This window comes from Amphimedon queenslandica, unplaced genomic scaffold, assembly GCF_000090795.2.
Source record: "Amphimedon queenslandica unplaced genomic scaffold, v1.1 AMPQUscaffold_13478, whole genome shotgun sequence".
Taxonomy (NCBI): Eukaryota; Metazoa; Porifera; class Demospongiae; order Haplosclerida; family Niphatidae; genus Amphimedon; species Amphimedon queenslandica.
In genome coordinates, this window is record NW_003546286.1 from 67,064 (window position 1) to 81,319 (window position 14,256).

General features: G+C 38.9%; 5 protein-coding genes across 7 annotated transcripts in view; 2 read left to right on the forward strand and 3 right to left on the reverse strand.

Moving 5' to 3' along the window:
- Positions 1-4,268, reverse strand: part of LOC100633845 (BTB/POZ domain-containing protein KCTD3) — a 9,796-nt gene extending 5,528 nt beyond the window's left edge. Inside the window, exons 1-14 of one of the 3 annotated variants that reach the window (XM_019994273.1) lie at positions 4,166-4,267; positions 4,059-4,112; positions 3,967-4,012; positions 3,836-3,909; positions 3,731-3,789; positions 3,565-3,645; positions 3,422-3,481; positions 3,241-3,322; positions 2,583-2,713; positions 2,475-2,522; positions 2,236-2,351; positions 2,067-2,154; positions 1,850-1,966; positions 68-238 (exon numbers count right to left, since the gene is read on the reverse strand). In XM_019994273.1, the coding sequence (XP_019849832.1) occupies positions 68-238; positions 1,850-1,966; positions 2,067-2,154; positions 2,236-2,351; positions 2,475-2,522; positions 2,583-2,713; positions 3,241-3,322; positions 3,422-3,481; positions 3,565-3,645; positions 3,731-3,789; positions 3,836-3,909; positions 3,967-4,012; positions 4,059-4,112; positions 4,166-4,215 (1,177 nt within the window). In that variant the 5' untranslated portion in view covers positions 4,216-4,267. Of the gene's footprint in view, positions 1-67; positions 239-1,849; positions 1,967-2,066; positions 2,155-2,235; positions 2,352-2,474; positions 2,523-2,582; positions 2,714-3,240; positions 3,323-3,421; positions 3,482-3,564; positions 3,646-3,730; positions 3,790-3,835; positions 3,910-3,966; positions 4,013-4,058; positions 4,113-4,165 lie in introns of all 3 variants that reach the window. The other 2 variants (XM_019994274.1, XM_019994275.1) reach the window with 2 other exon arrangements.
- A 74-nt stretch (positions 4,269-4,342) lies between these two features.
- On the reverse strand, positions 4,343-7,513 carry LOC105312054 (WD repeat-containing protein 20-like). Its single transcript, XM_011404388.2, has 4 exons — positions 7,163-7,513; positions 6,544-6,726; positions 4,782-6,176; positions 4,343-4,554 (listed from the first exon to the last, which is right to left on the reverse strand). The coding sequence occupies exons 1-4, from the start codon at positions 7,415-7,417 to the stop codon at positions 4,468-4,470; spliced, it is 1,920 nt and encodes a 639-aa protein (XP_011402690.1). The 5' UTR covers positions 7,418-7,513; the 3' UTR covers positions 4,343-4,467.
- A 120-nt stretch (positions 7,514-7,633) lies between these two features.
- LOC100631394 (heat shock protein HSP 90-alpha-like) lies at positions 7,634-10,829 on the forward strand. Its single transcript, XM_003385009.3, has 5 exons — positions 7,634-7,970; positions 8,022-8,228; positions 8,680-8,769; positions 8,820-9,215; positions 9,320-10,829. The coding sequence occupies exons 1-5, from the start codon at positions 7,812-7,814 to the stop codon at positions 10,667-10,669; spliced, it is 2,202 nt and encodes a 733-aa protein (XP_003385057.1). The 5' UTR covers positions 7,634-7,811; the 3' UTR covers positions 10,670-10,829.
- Positions 10,830-11,013: 184 nt separating this feature from the next.
- LOC109580780 (uncharacterized) lies at positions 11,014-11,774 on the reverse strand. The gene is made up of 2 exons (XM_019994322.1): positions 11,583-11,774; positions 11,014-11,528 (listed from the first exon to the last, which is right to left on the reverse strand). Exons 1-2 carry the CDS (start codon positions 11,713-11,715, stop codon positions 11,119-11,121), a joined length of 543 nt encoding a protein of 180 aa, XP_019849881.1. The 5' UTR covers positions 11,716-11,774; the 3' UTR covers positions 11,014-11,118.
- Positions 11,775-12,265: 491 nt separating this feature from the next.
- Positions 12,266-13,956, forward strand: LOC105312055 (abscission/NoCut checkpoint regulator-like). The gene has a single exon (XM_011404389.2). The coding sequence runs from the start codon at positions 12,283-12,285 to the stop codon at positions 13,843-13,845; it is 1,563 nt and encodes a 520-aa protein (XP_011402691.1). The 5' UTR covers positions 12,266-12,282; the 3' UTR covers positions 13,846-13,956.
- The last annotated feature ends 300 nt before the right edge of the window (positions 13,957-14,256 follow it).

Here is a 14,256-nt window from a genome sequence, read left to right on the forward strand (position 1 = left end):
CCTCTCTCTCTCACTCTCTCTCTCCTCTCTCTCTCCCTCTCTCTCTCTCCCTCTCTCTCTCACTTACCAGATACAAGATGCTTCTCTCCTAGTACAACTTTAGACACTGGATTACTGTGAACGTTATAACTTTGAAACAATTGTGGGGTGTGACCGATGTTCTCAGGATGACGTACTATCACTCTCACGCCTCCTCTATCAGTCCCATAAGCTACTTCCATCCACGTCTGACCAGCATCTGGGAACACACAGAGAGTAAAAGATGGTAATAGCAACATACATGTAGCAATAGTTTCAATGAAAAAGAAATATTATATTTTCAATTGTGATTACAAAGGATTTTAGTATAGAGCTAAAAGACCCTGTACTATTATAGTACAGGGTTGTTGGCCAAATTTTGCCAAAAATGACTAGGAGAAAATTCTCCATTTTTATGATGTTTTCTGATGCATATACATGTACTTATGTTGTGTAGAAAGTTTGAGCTGATTACGATCAAAATTGGATTTTTAACGAATTTTTAAAGTTGCTCCAAAATCAGGCCAAAATCCCTGTACTATATATAGTATAGGGTCGTTGGCCAAATTTCATCAAAAATGACTAGGAGAGAATTCTCCATTTTTATAATGTTTTCTAATGCAAGTACATGTACTTATGTTGTGTAGAAAGTTTGAGCTGATTACAATCAAAATTGGTTTTTTACGAATTTTTAAAGTTGCTCCAAAATCAGGCCAAAATCCCTGTACTATAGTACAGGGTCGTTGGCCAAATTTCATCAAAAATGACTAGGAGAGAATTCTCCATTTTTATAATGTTTTCTGATGCAAGTACATGTACTTATTTTGTGTAGAAAGTTTGAGCTGATTACGATCAAAATTGGATTTTTAACGAATTTTTAAAGTTGCTCCAAAATCAGGCCAAAATCCCTGTACTATATATAGTACAGGGTCGTTGGCCAAATTTCATCAAAAATGACTAGGAGAGAATTCTCCATTTTTATAATGTTTTCTAATGCAAGTACATGTACTTATTTTGTGTAGAAAGTTTGAGCTGATTACGATCAAAATTGGATTTTTAACGAATTTTTAAAGTTGCTCCAAAATCAGGCCAAAATCCCTGTACTATATATAGTACAGGGTCGTTGGCCAAATTTCATCAAAAATGACTAGGAGAGAATTCTCCATTTTTATAATGTTTTCTAATGCAAGTACATGTACTTATGTTGTGTAGAAAGTTTGAGCTGATTACAATCAAAATTGGTTTTTTACGAATTTTTAAAGTTGCTCCAAAATCAGGCCAAAATCCCTGTACTATAGTACAGGGTCGTTGGCCAAATTTCATCAAAAATGACTAGGAGAGAATTCTCCATTTTTATAATGTTTTCTGATGCAAGTACATGTACTTATGTTGTGTAGAAAGTTTGAGCTGATTACGATCAAAATTGGATTTTTAATGAATTTTTAAAGTTGCTCCAAAATCAGGTCAAAATCCCTGTACTATAGTACAGGGTCGTTGGCCAAATTTCACCAAAAATGACTAGGAGAGAATTCTCCATTTTAATAATGTTTTCTGATGCATATACATGTACTTATGTTGTGTAGAACGTTTGAGCTGATTCCGATCAAAATTGGATTTTTTATGAATTTTTAAAGTTACTCAAAACCCATGTATAATGTACTGTATTGTAGTGCTTGTCAGCTCATGAAGCTCATGCTGTTTAGCTCACTTAGCATGCTTTGTGGGAAACCCTGCTCACTACAAAATCTGAAGGACAATTGGACATTAAATAAGAGTTATTTTTGAGCTATGGTTGTCTAAAATACATGAGCCACAGAACAATAGTACTCACAGCAGTTTGGTGGCATGAATATACTCAGGGCCGTCACTTCTTCTTTAAAAGGATCCTGAAACAACTCCGTCACAAGGAGATCATTGTCTTTCATCCTAACAGGAAACTTTTCCATATCTAAGGAAGAAAGGAAGAAAAATAAAATAAAATAAAACACACAAAATATAATAATGATGAATGTATATGGTTTCAAATTTTTTCAGCACGGATCACTTACCAATATAATAAATGCTTCCGTTGCTACAACCGAGAATGAGATACGAGCCAGCTGTATCGTAACTCCTTATCTGTGACAGCTCCTGTATCTGTGGATGAATAAAACAGCAAAAGAAATAAATCACATGATCCCATCCCTGATGATGGGCACTACTGGTGCCATCGCTTACCTGCCAGTGTCTTTGGACCGACTGCCATACTGCAACTTTACCAGTGTTGCTAATGGCAACCAGCTGGTTGTTGATAAAGAACAATCCATCAATAGGAATCTTCATATCAAATGTAGCTAATGAGAGAGAGAGAGAGAGAGAGGGAGAGGGTGAAAATACTTGAGTAAATGATACATTTTCTATTAACAATTTATAAATTTTCTAGTACATACATGTACATGTACATGTAGTTTACTTACCTAGCAGTCTTGGCTGAGGGCTGATGCTCCATATTTTAATTTCATTACCTTTCATGTAATAGAAAGAGAGAATCAAAAACAGTAGATACAAATAATGCACATGATTACCTAGTACCACGGCTAATATTTTATCTCCCAGGGAAGTAGCAGTGACTCTAGCATTGAGTGCAATGCACTGTGGTCTTCTCTCAAGTGGAGGCGTTGTGTGTATAAGCTCCCAACCTTTGGACTCTCTAGCACTAAAATAAATAAAAATGTGTTGTTTGTGAGAGCTAGGCTATATCAAGAGTAGACAATAATTAAAGGAGAGTGTCCTACTATGCACTATGACCCCTGCATCATCACCGCGTAGATATGGAAAGTCACATTTTGGTTATTTCCATATTTCATTTGAGTAATTTTGAAAATTACTAACAATAACTACTCAAAAATAATAAGTACTCCAGAAATAACCGGAATGTGACTTTCTATTTCTATGCGATGATGAAGCAGACCATATAGCTGGTAGGACACTCTCTTCTAATCATTATCTACTCTTGGCTACACGTATAGCGTAGGTTAATCATCAACAATAATTACGTGTAGGTTCCATCAATAAGGTCTAGGTGCATGACAAAATAATGTATGACACATTAAAATTACCCAATTAGAAGGTAGTATAGGGCAAACTCAGTAACCCACCCTTGCTTGTTGATTATTATTTATCAGTTGAGATCATTTTTACAATAAAATTTGAGCCAAGTTTGTTTGTATATGTAGTACATACCTAAGCACACACACACAGTGATTGTAAGCAACTGCAATGCAATTACTGTGACCGACTATCTGTATAACCTGTCTCTGTAGCTCTGTTGTGTGTGTGAGAGAGAGAGAGTGAGAGAGAGAGAGAGAGAGAGAGAGAGGGAGGGAATAAACAAAATGTGGATAATTTCTTTTGTACATTGTACCTGGTTTTAGTAGAGCTGTTACTTGAGCCTGCTGGGTTTCTAGGGATAGTTCGTCAAAAACTATTTAAAAATTATAATAAAATAAAAGAGAGAAAGAAGAGGAGAAAGAATAAAAGAGAGAGGAGAGAACAAGCTGTCTTTACCAGGCGGATTTAACTGTGCATAGAATAATATAGAGCCACAGGATGACTTCTCTAATTCCTCGCAAACAGCTAATCTCTTCACTAAAACAATACAACAGTAACTTATGTACATGTGATATTATCTGGCATGAATATGCTGGTCTATCATTATTGTCTCAATACATACCAAGTGGATGTACGCCATAGAACTCAGCTTCATGTCTCAAAGAAGACACATTAACATTTCTAATATAAAGAAAGTAATTATTACCATTCATGCATGTAGACTCACTTCAAGTCAACGTCACGAGTTCTCAAAAAATTCAAGACAATTCTGAATAGGCTAGGATCACGATCAATAAATATCTACAATAATAATTACATTGGCCACGCCCCTCATGAATAAATAATTTGAAGACTTACAGCTCCTGTTTCATCCTTCACTGAAGGTATCCTACCACTTATTAGACTATAATAAATTAATAATAATAATAATAATACTACACAGGCCAAACCTGGAGAAAAATGAATCAGGTATCCATGTCAGCGTCTGGCGAGAGGTTGAGAACCTACATGGGGTAGATATCCATCCAATAACTCATACTGTGCCTTTATTTGTTACCTTTTACCACCTACATTAAGTGTAATGATGTCTCCACTGGCAGTCGCCATTTTAAGCTCATTCACAAGTTAGACCTGCCCTGTTGAGTAGGTGCACTTTTATTAGAAATTTAGAATACAATTTGTTCTATTTTTAGCAACGTGCAAATTGCAGCATCACGTTGTGTCTATTTTAGTATTTTTAGACTATCAAATTATAAATAGATTCTGCTGACAGGCAACAAACATGTACAATAATAGTAATTAAAAATAACAATAATTAATAATAATGATAATAATAATAATAATAATTAATAATAAGTGCTACACAGAAGTGTGTTTCGCTTCTTGTAAAGTTGCAGGAGGCAATTCTTCTTCTCCCCCAGCAGAACCTGATTTAGGACTGTTGAGCTATAATAAATTAGAAGGGATTTTGTTAAATACATTATAGAATGCAATACAAACTACAGAACATGAACAAGAATAATTAATGTACTACAAGTGAATGCCATTCAAAAAAATGCAAATTCCTCATAATGAACCAATTATATTTAGGGGAATATTATCATAATCACATTAATGCCATGCATTATAAAGTACAAGACGTGTACATACTACATGTACATACACTGACTTACTCCTGGATTTGATGGTGTTGGTAATTCTTCCTCTGGAATCCGTCCAGGCCTCGCCCATAACTGTACAAACCCGTCCTCAGTAGAGATAAGAATACAGTCTTCCCTAAATACGATATCACTGAGTCTCTCAGACCAGATCTTCTTGCACACGAGTGGCTCGATCACATTCACTTCGATCATTTTCGGTGCAATGTCGTCGCTTTGACAAGATTCAAAATTATTCACATGGAGGTGTCTTGGGCTGCTGAGGTCGTTGTCCAAACCTCCTCCTCCTCCGCCTCCTCCAGAATTCACTAAATTCTTGATTTTTTTAGTAGCCGATTTGACGATTGATTTCTTCTTTTTCGATTTTGCTGAGTCGGAGGAGAGAGACGAAGACTCTGCGCCATCGGGAAAATGTGGTATGCTGTCAGTTGGAGATACTAGCTCCACTTCAACGTTCTCACTGTTGTGTCTCTTCTTCTTTCCCTTAACCTTGCCCTCCACCTTGCGTCCATGATCAGGGCTCTCAATAGGTAGATGTAGCTGATCTTCATTGGCTGATGAAGGACATTGGGATCCTGATTTCCTTTTATCGTGTTTCTCACTCTCTCTCCCGTCATTAGCTCCTCCCTCTCCACACTCCCCGGCACTAGCCTGTTTCGATATCACTGTCCGTGTCCTGCTCCAATTCCCTCTTCTCTGCATTGTTAATGAGTCACTTGTTAATTCCCAAAGACACACGAGTCCATCTTGTCCTACAGACCCAACCCGGTATGACTCACACTCATCAAAAAACCGACTGCTCCTACTCCTTAGATCAGAGGACGAGGGCTGAGCCAGCCCTCCCTCCTCTTCCTTTTTCTTTTCGTTGAGTTGGAATGAGTCGCTTTCCATTGTGTAAGGATCGAAACTGACTCCATTCACATACGAGTGATGTCCTTCTCCTCTGGTCACCACAGCTTTATCATGATACGACCACACACTAACGAGATCATCCTCTCCTCCGGTCACAACGTATTTACCGTCAGGGCTCCAACAAACACAGAGAAACCCACCGTAGTAGCTCCTCATTCGTCCGTAGAGCTCCATGCTGTGAAAATCATATATCCTAAGGAAGCCATCTTGATTAGCGACGGCTATGTGGGTTGTGTCTGGAGAAAAAGCAAAGGCTGTGATGGGCCCATGGCCCACGCCCCAACGATTGATGACTGGGAATCGGTGCTTAGGCCGACTGATGTATATGGTCGTGTCCTTGAGTTTCTTGTGTACGGAGAAGGTTGGGGGATTTGATGACCTGTACTTTTGCTCTGTGTTCCAAGTATAGAGGTTACCGCTCATATGCGATGAGACAAAATGTATTTCACTACCAGGTACCCATCTGACACATGTCACATCAGTTGGATCAATTAGACGCTAAAAAAACAGAAATAAATATTATAAAAACTCTTCATTGTTGTTACATACACATTAGGCATAGTTTCTATTTCGTGATTGTTTTATATTACACCCAAATGGCCAATCCACTACAGCATGTTACACAATGGGAACAACATAATGACACAGACACAATTAGGAAGTGGGACATGAAATCTAACCCATAGAAGGATAGTGTCACTGTTCTGTCTCTCTCTGTCTCGATCTGTATCTGTCTCTCTCTCTGTCTCTCCCTCTCCCTCTCTCTGTCTCAATCTGTCTCTGTCTTGATCTGTATCTGTCTCTCTCTCAATCTGTCTCTGTCTTGATCTGTCTCTCTCTTTCTCTTTTTAATATAGTCACTTACATCATTGTTATAAAGAGCTATTGATGACTTGGTGATTGGATTAATACGCTGCAAAGGCCCTCCATTGAAACCTATTACTAAATCGAGACTGTCAACACTACGTGTTGCTTGATTAACGTCGTGAGAGAGAGGATAAGAGGCACGATATGAGTGCTTATCAACTGGATTAGTAAGATCTGGTACCTAATATGAATAATGATGATGATAATAATAATAATAATAATAATAATAATAATAATAATACAGATATCAAAAATTGGAAGTGAAAGTGATATGATATACACGTATGTGCATAAAAGTAGGGTCCTTTGAAAATACATGTACATTTTATAAGTTATGCATGTTAAATACCTCGTGATGGAAGCTAATTACTGAATTGCATATAATGTGTACAGAGAATGAGATTAGGTAAGGAACTAATCCTATTCTGTTCCTTGTAGTGTTCATAATTAGTTGAACATTATCTTAAACTACTAAAACATGTGCACATGTACATGTCGTACACAATGTACCCACTGATGAAATTTAGAAACATCAATGATCCTGTTTATTCTATACAAGCAGGCATATTTTATTTATTATGTTATATAAAAAAAACAATGTTTACATGTTGACGTACCCTCTCTGTCGCTGAGAACGGATAGCAAAAGAACTCTTTCCCAGAGTTAAAGAGGACCCACTCTGAGAGCCCCTGCATGTCCTTAACAGAGACGACACTGACCCTAGTCCGTGATAGCTCTTTGCCAAGTAGTGGCAAGCCCCTGGGTTTGCTGTAGCGATGACTTTTGAGGTTTGTATAGTAGCCCTCCTTCGTCTTGAACTCTAGCCTGATCTCGGGCTGAGACTGGGACTTTCTCTTGGCACGACTAGCCATAGAGAACACTGAGAAACTTTATGAAACCCAAAGAGGGACCCAAACAACAAGCAAAGTTTTAAAGTAGGCGGGGTCCCATACATAAATTGAGTGGGTGGTAAAGAGGAGGAGTTTGATTGTACACATCACGTGATTTACGCGTGACTTTGTTGGCGGCATTTGCCGCGCTGCCAGTCTAGAAGATTCTGGCGGGGAGAAAAAGTTCCCAACTTCCCACCGATCCCACGTGTGACCTGGTCCACCTGGAACATTCTGGAGTGGACGAGGATAGACTCTGGCCACGAGTATTTAGGGAGCTCTTCTTCTTGCCAATCCTCACGAATCTTTCTGAAGCGAGCTATATTCTTTTAGGAAACAGTCAAATCCTCAAGCATTTGTTCTTTATTTAACAATCATGGCAGATCCAGCAGCCCCAGCTACCATGGAAGAAGAAACTGAAGTGGAAACCTTTGCCTTTCAGGCCGAGATCGCTCAACTCATGAGCCTCATCATCAATACCTTTTACTCAAACAAGGAGATCTTCCTCAGGGAATTAATCTCAAACTCTTCTGATGTGAGTTTCACATCATAATTAAGACCCAAATTTTTAATTTTAATTTTTTAGGCTCTAGATAAAATCAGATATCAGAGTTTGACAGATCCTTCAGTCCTCGAAGCAAACAAGGACCTTCAGATCACACTCATTCCAAATAAGGAAGACAACACTCTCACCATCATTGACACTGGAGTCGGAATGACAAAGGCAGATCTTGTCAATAACCTTGGTACCATTGCTCGATCTGGTACCAGGTCTTTTATGGAGGCACTGCAGGTATGTTTTAGAGGGCTAAAATTTTTTGGTGGTTGGTCGACTTGAATATGGCAAATTTGTGGCCATGTGTTATTAAATATGCACAATTATTTAATGCAGAGTTAAGCTATACTAACCGAAAGTGAAAGTTTTGCATGTGCATTTTTTAAAATTATTTTTCATTTTTAACAATCCAGAATTTGAGCCTTTCAATTATCATTGAAGGTGATAAATTGATAATTTAATTATATCATGTGTCACCCATCTGTCACTATGTGTGTGTGCATATGTGACCTTTATCTCTGAGGCCACACACTGTTTACACAACCTGATAGCTTTTATCTATTGGTTGCTTTCATCTACAATAATAGTGAAATCATTTGAATGGTTTCTTGTCATAATGTGAGAAGGGTATTTATCCCCATAATGAATTCGTTGTGAATTTTGTGATGTGATTTTTTTGTTACTATAGGCCGGTGCTGATATATCTATGATTGGACAATTTGGTGTAGGATTCTACTCTGCTTATCTTGTAGCTGAGAGAGTTCAAGTGACAACAAAAGTAAGCTAAGCATATTAAATTTAGTAATGTTTTATCTTTTTCTTCTTTAGCACAATGACGATGAGCAGTACATATGGGAATCATCTGCAGGCGGTTCTTTCACTGTCAGACGTGACGAAAGTGGAGAAGAATTCCCACGTGGTACAAAGATTGTTCTCTACCTCAAGGAAGATCAAAATGAGTACTTGGAGGATCGTCGCATCAAAGAGATCGTCAAGAAGCACAGTCAGTTCATCGGATACCCCATCCACCTTCAAGTACAAAAGGAGAGGGAGAAGGAGATCAGCGACGACGAGGCTGAGGAAGAAGAAGGAGAGAAGAAGGAAGAGGATGAAGCTGATGGAGAAGCAAAGAAAGATGATGAGCCAAAGATAGAGGAAGTGGACTCTGACGAGGAGGAAGAGGGAGACAAGAAGGAGGACAAGAAGAAAAAGAAGAAGATCAAGGTAATACTTATAGTTAACTCCTAATTGTATAATATTAATAAATTGTAATACTTTTTATTAGCTTTATTTTAATGATCATGTCACTACTAATTTTTTTTTAACAGGAGAAGTACACTGATGTTGAAGAGCTCAACAAAACAAAGCCACTCTGGACACGAAACCCTGACGATATCACAAAAGAAGAATATGGAGAGTTCTATAAGTCCCTAACAAATGATTGGGAAGATCACTTAGCAGTCAAGCACTTCTCTGTAGAGGGACAGCTAGAATTCCGTGCTCTTCTTTTTGTTCCTAAACGTGCCCCCTTTGATCTTTTTGAAAACAGAAAGGTCAAAAATAACATAAAGCTATACGTTCGCAGGGTCTTCATCATGGAGAATGCTGAGGATCTTATTCCAGAGTATCTTAATTTCGTAAAGGGTGTGGTTGACTCTGAAGATCTTCCCCTGAATATCTCCCGTGAGATGTTGCAGCACAACAAGATCCTAAAGGTCATCAGGAAGAACCTTGTCAAGAAATGCCTCGAGCTCTTCCAAGAGCTTACCGAAGATGCCGAGTCCTTTAAGACCTTTTACGAGCAGTTTGGCAAGAACCTTAAACTTGGGATCCACGAGGACAGTCAGAACAGGAAGAAAATTGCTGACCTTTTGCGCTACCGCTCCTCTGCCTCAGGGGAGGAGATGACCTCACTGAAAGACTATGTCTCTCGTATGAAAGAGAACCAAACACAAATATACTACATCACCGGAGAGACTCATGACCAGGTGAGCAGTTCTGCCTTTGTGGAGCGAGTCACTAAACGAGGATTTGAAGTATTGTACATGGTGGAGCCAATTGATGAGTACTGTGTACAACAACTGAAGGACTACGAGGGAAAGACCCTTGTCTCTGTCACAAAGGAAGGACTTGAGCTCCCTGAGGATGAGGAAGAGAAAAAGAAGTTTGAGGAGCAGAAGGCGAAATTTGAGGGTCTCTGCAAAGTGATGAAGGATATCCTTGACAAGAAGGTCGAGAAGGTAGTCGTTTCAAAGCGTCTTGTCTCGTCCCCTTGCTGTATCGTTACTAGTCAGTATGGCTGGACTGCCAACATGGAGAGGATCATGAAAGCACAGGCCCTTCGTGACACTAGCACCATGGGATACATGGCAGCTAAGAAGCAGCTCGAGATTAATCCTGATCACTCAATCATCGAGACTCTCCGTCAGAAATCTGACGGAGACAAGAATGATAAGTCTGTCAAGGACCTGGTCCTCCTTCTTTTTGAGACCTCTCTTATGTCTTCCGGCTTTACACTGGAGAGTCCTCAGAGTCATGCCAATCGTATCCACCGTATGATCAAGTTGGGCCTTGGAATCGACGATGATGAAGTCCCTGGAGCTGAGGAGGTTCCCGAGGAATTACCACCACTTGAGGGAGGAGAAGGAGATGATGATCGTATGGAAGAGGTTGATTAAAGACTTAAGACTTAATGTTCAAGTATAAAATACGTGTTGTTGTTAAGTGTTATAATAATAACTAGTAATAACTATGCTGTAAAAGCTGTTAAAAATGAATATTCTTGATTTTTGTGTTGTGTCATTTTAAATATGTAATGTGAATTCAAATCATTGTAAATGCCAGACCAAGTTTGGAATAATTTTCTAAAGGCTACCATACACTAGGCAACATGTTGCTAGCAACATTTGTGGTTACTTTGATCTTGTAAGCAACATGTTGCCAGAAATAGAAAGATGTTCTATTTTTGGCAACATGTTGTTTGGTTGCTAGCAACAAGTTGCCTCGTGTATGAAGGCCTTTAGGGTTAGATTTTAGAAATGCTCTTACAATTGACAAAAATATCTTTAAATCATCAAAATTTTAATTAAAAAAGTAAACTAAAGCCTCAATAAAGAGTTAGTCTTAGTTAATTGAGGAGTAAAGTAAGTACAAATCGTCGTGCATCAGTTGCTCCATCTCCATCGATCCATTGGAATGTGTTTATGTCCATCGTGGCTAGCTCAGTTTGACCATTAGCAGTTCCAACAAATGTAACAATGGAGTCAATATGCCATCCATCATTGCTACCTTGCTCCAATGTGATTTGCTCAATCTCAGACTTACGAATGCAAGTATCAGTGAAACCAAAACTTGCAACACTTATCTTCCAAAGATCTCCTTTAGCTCGCTGAAAATCGTCACCAGGCAAGTTTGGAAGTCGTCCTTTGCGAACCACCCCATTGACTTTCATTTCAATCATGTGAGCACTCTCAGCAGCATTGGCGTTAAGATCATTTGAACTAAATCCCATCACATACAAAGTTGTGATGCAGGCACCTAATAATGATACAATGACAAAAATGATGAAGCATGAGGGAATGAGTATTTTACCTGAGGCAACATCGCGACGCTCCAATCCTTGTTCATTGAGTTCCTTCACTTGTTCCATCAAAGCAGGACTAGCTGAGGTGCATGCAATGAGTCCTAACACAAGGAGAGCTGCAAATAGTTGAGCCTTTGCCATTTCTTTTTATTGATTCACTTGTATATAGCTATGGATCTAATGCAATGAGAGTCACTGCTGAACTACCTTTATATAGGCTTTCCCCTGAGGCTGGAGTCCTGGGCCAACTGTCATTGATCCTATTCATTCTTATCATTAGTATTTGACCTTCATAGACTGTAATTCATCATCAATAGGAAATTATTTTAAACTGATTACAGTATGTTATTAACATACCATAGTCAGTTTAAAATAACTTTCTATTCATGAATTACAGTCTATATGCATAAGGTCAGTGATAATCTAATAATGATAAGAATGAATTGCAATAGTCAGGGCCCGGAGATCGGCCCAAGTTAAATGGCACTGATCTTCCTGGACTATTGCCATTGATCCTATTTATTCTTATTATTAGGATTTGAAATTATGTGTGCAGCTGTGTTAAAGTTTAATTCATCAATAGAAAGCTATGATCATTCTATTTTCAGCACTGAATTGATATCATGTACTCTTGATCGAGCTCTTGATAATAATTGATCCCTAAAAATAAAAAAAATTAATCTTGTCCAGACCACGCCCTATAACAAAATGGCTGACAGGTGCTATGGGTGCACTAGTAAGTACAAGTTTCGAGAAAAGCCGATAGACTGCCCTCAGTGTCGGAAGAGCTTTTGTAACAAGTGCCTAGACCGTAAGAGATTGAGTGAGCCCGGATACTCTTGTGTCTACTGCTCCCAGAAGCAAAAGAGAGCCAACAAAGCAGAAGAGAAAGACATACTTCAGAACTTTCATGAACGTTACTATAAGCACAGGCAGCAGCAGGACCATTCTAAGTTATCTCGAGTACCAGTAGAAAGTAAAGCACCACATGTATCTAGGACCAGTCCGGCGCAGGCACAGAAACGGGGTTTTCTAAGCCCCGAGGACCAGGAACTTGAAAATAGATTTTTAAGGCTTCGTCAAGACCGTGTTACTGATGTCCCAACTACAGCCGAACTACAAGAGAAATTCAATCAGTTTCAAGGCAAAGACACTGCCGAAACACCTTCTAGTACGTCATCTAATCAATCTACTGAGGTTCCACCTGGTAGTAAGACTAACTTTGAGCAGACGCAAGATCTGATGAAGCAAATGAAGGAAGAGGCAGACCTGGAGAACAAGTTAGAAGCACGACAACGCAAACAAGATTCAGAGATGGCAGCTCGATTTGATGCTTTAAGAGGCAGAGAAACTAGCATATCAAACAGTACAACTAATGACCGGACTAACGATGAATCAGATAAGGTTCTTTCAAGTACAGAGGGAGGTTTAAAACCAGAAGTAGAGACCGACCCTGAGAAACTGTTACATGATCTGCAAAATTTGGCATCTCAGGAAGAAAGAGCTGCTTTACAAGTACTCGGATCATCTGACATTAAATCTATACTACAAAAAGTGAAGCCAGAAGATGAAAATCGTCCCGACATCACTTATCCTACTTTAGAGGGGGAGGCAAGGTCTAACGAAGGGACAAATCGTGACATGATACCAGAGAAAGAGCTCCAGGGTCTTATTGAGGAAGGATTAGCAGAGAATAAGCTTGAAGCTGAACTGAAGGCAAGAGATAATGATTTCATAGCATCTGCTACAAATCAAGTCTCAAAGTTAATGACCAACAGTGACAACGAGAGTGACGAAGAGGAGGTGAAGAGTAAACCAAGAGGTGCTGAAGGAGGAGGCTTAGACTTTAATTGGCGTCACTTTGAAACCAAAGGAGCCGTTTCTAAGACTGCTGACTCAATAGGACTCGACTGGTTTGACGACGAAGATGAGGAATTTGATGAACAAGTTCACAAGCTTTTAACACAAATATCAGAAGAAGCTAAACTGGAGGAAAGATTGGAAGCAAGTGGATTGGGACACATTTTGGAAGAGAAGACCCAAGAACCTAAAGCATCTCCTCCTTCAGTCAGAGGAGCTGCAGCTGCTATTTCAGTTAGAGAAGAAGGAGATGAATTCCCTTGGTGTTGTATGTGCAATGCTGATGCTGCTCTTAAGTGTTTTGATTGTGACAATGATCTTTATTGTGTCCCTTGCTTTTCTCAGGGTCACGAAGGATTCCAGTTGTTTGATCATCGCTATGCACCTTTTGAACATTCATCTAGAAAATAATAAAATCTAATTGTAATAGCAAGACTAGAACGATTTGTCTCATTGTTTTCTTTATATTTGTTTGTGTAACATTACTACAAACTGTTAAAGTATTTTGGTACAGTGAAGCAAGAGGTAAAACTATATAACTTTTAGCAATGGCTTTAAAAAATAATGTAGCTATTGACAGCAGCAAAAAAAGCAGTAGCTAATAAGAGCAGCATGCAGCTTAAAGGTTCTTCCATGGTCTCCAGTATCCACCATTATCTGCCATGAATTTACATGCATTGGAATCACTGGGTAAAGCAGCCTCAGAGTGATATCCTTGATCTTGCATGTCTCGTGGCTCTTTTGAAAACTCATTGTACCTTTCCAGTAGCTTTTGGACCATCTCAGGATTTTCTTTCGACAGATCTTTTTTCTCAGTAGGAT

Bases quoted from the DNA above. Each gene is read 5' to 3' on its own strand.
- LOC105312054 (XM_011404388.2), bottom strand. From the start codon at position 7,417: ATGGCTAGTCGTGCCAAGAGAAAGTCCCAGTCTCAGCCCGAGATCAGG. The intron at 6,727-7,162 runs GTACGTCAACAT...TATTCATATTAG, and splicing joins CGTTCTCAGCGACAGAGAGG to GTACCAGATCTTACTAATCC. The intron at 4,555-4,781 runs GTAAGTCAGTGT...AATTTATTATAG, and splicing joins CAACACCATCAAATCCAGGA to CTCAACAGTCCTAAATCAGG.
- LOC100631394 (XM_003385009.3), top strand. From the start codon at position 7,812: ATGGCAGATCCAGCAGCCCCAGCTACCATGGAAGAAGAAACTGAAGTG. The intron at 7,971-8,021 runs GTGAGTTTCACA...TTAATTTTTTAG, and splicing joins TAATCTCAAACTCTTCTGAT to GCTCTAGATAAAATCAGATA. The intron at 9,216-9,319 runs GTAATACTTATA...TTTTTTTAACAG, and splicing joins AGAAAAAGAAGAAGATCAAG to GAGAAGTACACTGATGTTGA.
- LOC109580780 (XM_019994322.1), bottom strand. From the start codon at position 11,715: ATGGCAAAGGCTCAACTATTTGCAGCTCTCCTTGTGTTAGGACTCATT. The intron at 11,529-11,582 runs GTAAAATACTCA...TATCATTATTAG, and splicing joins GCGTCGCGATGTTGCCTCAG to GTGCCTGCATCACAACTTTG.
- LOC105312055 (XM_011404389.2), top strand. From the start codon at position 12,283: ATGGCTGACAGGTGCTATGGGTGCACTAGTAAGTACAAGTTTCGAGAA.